Here is a 4,726-nt window from a genome sequence, read left to right on the forward strand (position 1 = left end):
AGACCTCACTAAAAGGGAATTAAAGAAAATTCCATTGATTCCATTCACAACATGACTAATCAGAAAACAAGCCTTTCAGAGAAATTATAATGCAAAGGTAATGCAGAAAGATTACACTTAATCATCTTTTGAATAGTTTTTATTTGTAACCAATCTATAGGGAAGCAAAGATCAACTGAAAGAGGTGTGGGAAGAAGCAGATGGACTAGATCCTAATGAATTTGACCCCAAAACATTTTTCAAATTACACGGTAAGACATTTAGTTTAATTTAATGAACAAGTGAAGTGAATTTCTGTTACCTTCTGCTGAGGGCAAGTTAGTCTTATGCTAGGATGAAGTCTTAAACCTCAAACAATTTGGATGAATCTGAAGAGTACAGAGGAGAAAATATTTATATTATTGTTTGTAAGTTTACTGCAAAGTTTTTAATGGGCTTTAAAAGAACAGAGTTTTGTTTAACTACTCTTAAAATCATACAGCTAATAACCAGTAGTGATTCCTCAGGGAAGTATGTGTACTTAGAGGGCAGTCCATATCTGTGACTTTGCATACACACTATATACTAGGAATAAATCCTTGGAGTGTGTGTGTGGGGGAAAACATGTTTTCTCATAATCTCTGCAGATAAGTGCCAGATACCCCCTGTCTTTGGAATGGTCATAGAAGTGTCAAGCCTCTTCAGAAGTTGCAAGATTCCCTTAATAAAACAAAAACCAAAATGCCCCCTGCAATCCTGCCTCTGTATTTCTGAGCAGTGTGCAGCTAGAAACAATAAAATAGTAGCAGAGATGAGGATGCATATTCAGAGTAGAATGTAGGATAAAAGATGAATGATTAGTTATCAAGTATTCTCCTCTTTGCATTTGTCATGAAAAAGCATTTTACAGTGATCTCAAGTACTGCATATTTATATAGGATTTTAACAGAATTCTTTATGTTTTTTGGAGAGTCATACTGTTGGTTATCAAAATTTTTCTGCAGATTTTTGTTGCTCCTGAACATCCTTACAAATATAGTTGTAAAATTGGCACGACTTGTTCTCAGCAATATTTTTTGTCAATTGTACTCTGTGCAATCCTGTTGTGACCTATGTCAGTTTACTAATCAAAGAAGTAGGGAGATTGCTCCAGACTCGTCCAACCAAACAACTCAAAATGGCAATACAGTTCAAAAACCTGAACAGAAAAAATTACCTATGTAACCAGCATCTTGGTAAATGACATTTTTAATCCACATGAAATGTGTATGCTGATACTTATTTAACTCATGGAGAACTACTACATGTATTACTTTCTCTACATGCTTATGTTTTATTTTCAACACTTATTTTTGTAGATGTCAATAATGATGGTTTCCTGGATGAGCAGGAATTAGAAGCCCTGTTTACTAAAGAGGTAACAAAAAAACAGTTCAGAAACTTAACTTGTTTCAGTAGATGGTTATGGGGTTGTTTGTATTTTTTACAAGTATATCTGGGGGGTTCAAACTACAAATTAGAGTATTCATGCCAAATTTTGTGCATCCTTAATGTTTCTACAAAAGTAGAAAAGTGTAAAAGTGTAAAAACGTATCAGCAGAGAAAATAAAGTAGTTGAAGCACAGGACTCAGACTCCAGAGATCTAATGCTCACGTATTTCTCTGCCACAGGCTTGTTTGAGATGTTATAATTAATCTGCCAAGATTGCTACACCTGTATAAAATGCAATGCAGAGAGCTGCACCCCTGCTTTGGCTGGATGCAGCCTGATAGAGGTTCAGAAGCTGTGTAGTTATGCTCATTCAGTGCTCATCTAAAGTCGTAAGACTTATGGAGAGAAAAGGGGTCGTACTCATGTGAATTGGCTCAAAGACAGCACATTGTGGAAGCGGCTACAGAAATTTCTCATATTTTTTATGAGAGCACATAGTTTGGAGCACGTGTACATCTGATAAAGTAGGCAGGCTCTTAGTATTTTTAAGGCTTGGTTTGTTGTCTGTGAAAATGCAAATAGTAGTATTTCTTTTCCTCCCAGAGGAATAATGATAGCAATGCACTGAAATTTGACAGTGATGGGAATTGCAGAATCAAGGAGTAAACTAAGGGCTTTGGTCTTCATTTTTCCAGTAGGTTCTGTTTTGGTATAGCAGCCAAAAACCCTAAACTTCTCATTCAAAGATCTGGTACTATGGCTGTCAAAATCTAGCCGTGCAATTTTTTTCTAGATTTCATGAGTCAGGGAAGAAATGTGCTATCCAGTGTATATAGAAGCTTATAAATTTAAACTACTGTAAAACTTTGAAGAAATTAAATTTGCAAATACAAGTTTCTAACAATGCTTTGCCATAATCCCCTCTAATACAAGAAGATAGATGGCAGTCTTTCTTGCAGCTTTGTAGTTTAAAAAAAAAACAGTAGTTGGGGCCTTAAAATTACCTATGGTAAGCAAGCAAAGCTAAATGACTAACATGCTAAGTAGAAGCAGATAAGCATAAACTCACCAGAAAGACACTGTGCAAGAAGAAAAGTGGACTGTTAAATTAGGCCCTTGATTTGTCTTGTGATATCCAGAATGCCTACAGGGTCAGCTGCATGCTGTGGTAAAAAAAGCTACTCTTTCCTGTTCCAGAAATCACGTGGAAACTCTGCCTGCTTTGAATCAAATGTAGGATCAGACTGTGCATGCCAAGGTCAATTTTACTGTAACGTCCACAGCACTGAATTACAACAGGCCACATGAATTAACTGAAAACTTCATTCTCAGCAATGAAAGGCTCACTTGTTGCTTGAAAAATATACTAAAAGAGGAGAATTACACACACAAACTCACTCTGTTGAAAAAATGGTGATCTCATGTTTTTAGCAGCATCTGGTGCTGCTGTTCCAAATATGCTGTCATTTGTCATTTCTCCGAACTAACATTTGCTCATTTTCAATTTCAGCTAGAAAAAGTTTATGATCCCAAAAATGAAGAAGATGACATGGTTGAAATGGAAGAAGAAAGGCTGAGAATGAGAGAACATGTAATGAATGAGGTGGGGACTGATGCTCAGTAGAGCTGCTTATTTCCTCCTATTTTCAAGAAATACAGTGTTCCTAACATGAAGTGTTGTCCAACTACAGCAGAAAGGGACGAACTGGCACACTGAATGCTGTTTCTGCTGGGATTCACAGAAAGTTACAATTCTCAAGCCCTGTCCCCATATTCTGATGTAAATGCCTGCTGACAAGTTTTTATTTCAGAAGTTCCAGAGAAGGAATTGTGCTGTAGCACATCTTTTGCAGATACTGAGATTCAACAGAAATTCCCTATAAATTTTGTGTCAAACAGGGAAGACCTTAAATGTGCTTTTGCACTAGACAGATGGGTAAGATTTAGGTGTGAGAAGAGGGAGTAGAGCAATGACTTCTTTCACGTAGCTCACTTTTGTGTCTTCAGAAGAGGGCTCATAGTTCAAGGACAGTGAGTACCTTTAGTGGTTCTGCTAGGTTTTCAGCTCAGGCAACAAGAGGAAAGGAAAAGGATGTTTTGAACCACTGTGTTTTTCACTCATATCTTTTCTGTATTTGACTATTTTCCTTAAGCCTGAGGAATGAGCAAGCCTGGTCTTCTGTTAGTCACAAAGGGAAGCATTTCCTCCCTTCCCATTAAAGGATTCTGACACAATTCAGTTGGGGTTTTTTTGATGTTTTGAAACCTCCCTATCCAACAGTGGAGATTACTCTGACTCACAGTTACAAAATTATTACCAGAAAGCTACAGAACATTTTTTCTAAAAAAAAATCATGCATGCTGCTATTAGTGTTGAGGCTGTGACCACAAATAATGTTTCCAATGAAGCCAGTTTTGAACTAAAATGTGAACTAAAGCATTTTGAACTAAAATGTGAGGATTTACTTTCTATTTCCATTTTTGTTAAGCTATATGAGCTTATGAGAGAAGTTTTCAGATGATGTTGCAGGCATTCCTTTGAAAATGGGATAGTTTAAAAATAAAATGGCTGTAGTTGAAGATATTTATGTAATGAAATTAAACATCAGCTCCACAAAAACCCATCCTTTAGCTTGAATTTAATTTTTGCTTCAAATAGGTTGACATAAACAAGGACCGGCTAGTGACTTTGGAAGAGTTCCTGCGAGCTACAGAGAAAAAAGAATTTTTGGAACCAGATAGCTGGGAGGTAATGAGAGTGTGTTCCAAGTGCAACATATCATTACCATGCTTTTTTCCAGTTCTGTTTTGGTATGTGTGTGGTTAAGCACCTTAGCTAAATGTGAACTACAAAATGTAGCAGGCAAATGTAAGGCAGCTATAATTGTTATGGTCCACACACAAACAGAGAAGGTCTTGCACCACCCTGTGGACTCTAGAAGAGCTTTTCCCACATGCATTTCAAATAGGAAATGGACATTTTGTTTATGAAACACTCTAAAGGGAAGATAAGAGCTCAGCTAGAAGCAAGAAAATTTTTTTCTCCTACCTCTAAATCTGTAGTAGAATTTTGCTGAGAAAATAGTTGAGAAACAGCTATTTTGCTGTTTCTTACAGTGAGTGTACTAACCTTTTACAGTGTCATGTCTGGGTATTTTGATGAGAATTCTGAGGGTTGTTTAGTGAACTGTACAATAATAATTTCAGTGGGAAGGTTTTATTTATATATATATATATATAAACAGGCCCTACTCACTTTTGCCATCTGTATGTCCTACTGGCAGGGGGAGGTTGCCCAACCGCAGCCGGGGGGGG

The 4,726-nt window shown here is 36.9% G+C and overlaps 1 protein-coding gene across 1 annotated transcript in view; it reads left to right on the plus strand.

Annotated features, from left to right (window-relative positions):
- Positions 1-4,726, plus strand: part of NUCB2 (nucleobindin 2) — a 15,018-nt gene that overhangs the window by 7,866 nt on the left and 2,426 nt on the right. Inside the window, exons 6-9 of the mRNA XM_029084789.1 lie at positions 161-251; positions 1,338-1,396; positions 2,922-3,014; positions 4,071-4,182. Of these exons, the coding sequence (XP_028940622.1) occupies positions 161-251; positions 1,338-1,396; positions 2,922-3,014; positions 4,071-4,182 (355 nt within the window). The remainder of the gene's footprint in view (positions 1-160; positions 252-1,337; positions 1,397-2,921; positions 3,015-4,070; positions 4,183-4,726) is intronic.

The sequence above is a fragment of the Antrostomus carolinensis genome, unplaced genomic scaffold (assembly GCF_000700745.2).
Source record: "Antrostomus carolinensis isolate BGI_N321 unplaced genomic scaffold, ASM70074v2 scaffold15304, whole genome shotgun sequence".
In the NCBI taxonomy this organism is placed as follows: domain Eukaryota; kingdom Metazoa; phylum Chordata; class Aves; order Caprimulgiformes; family Caprimulgidae; genus Antrostomus; species Antrostomus carolinensis.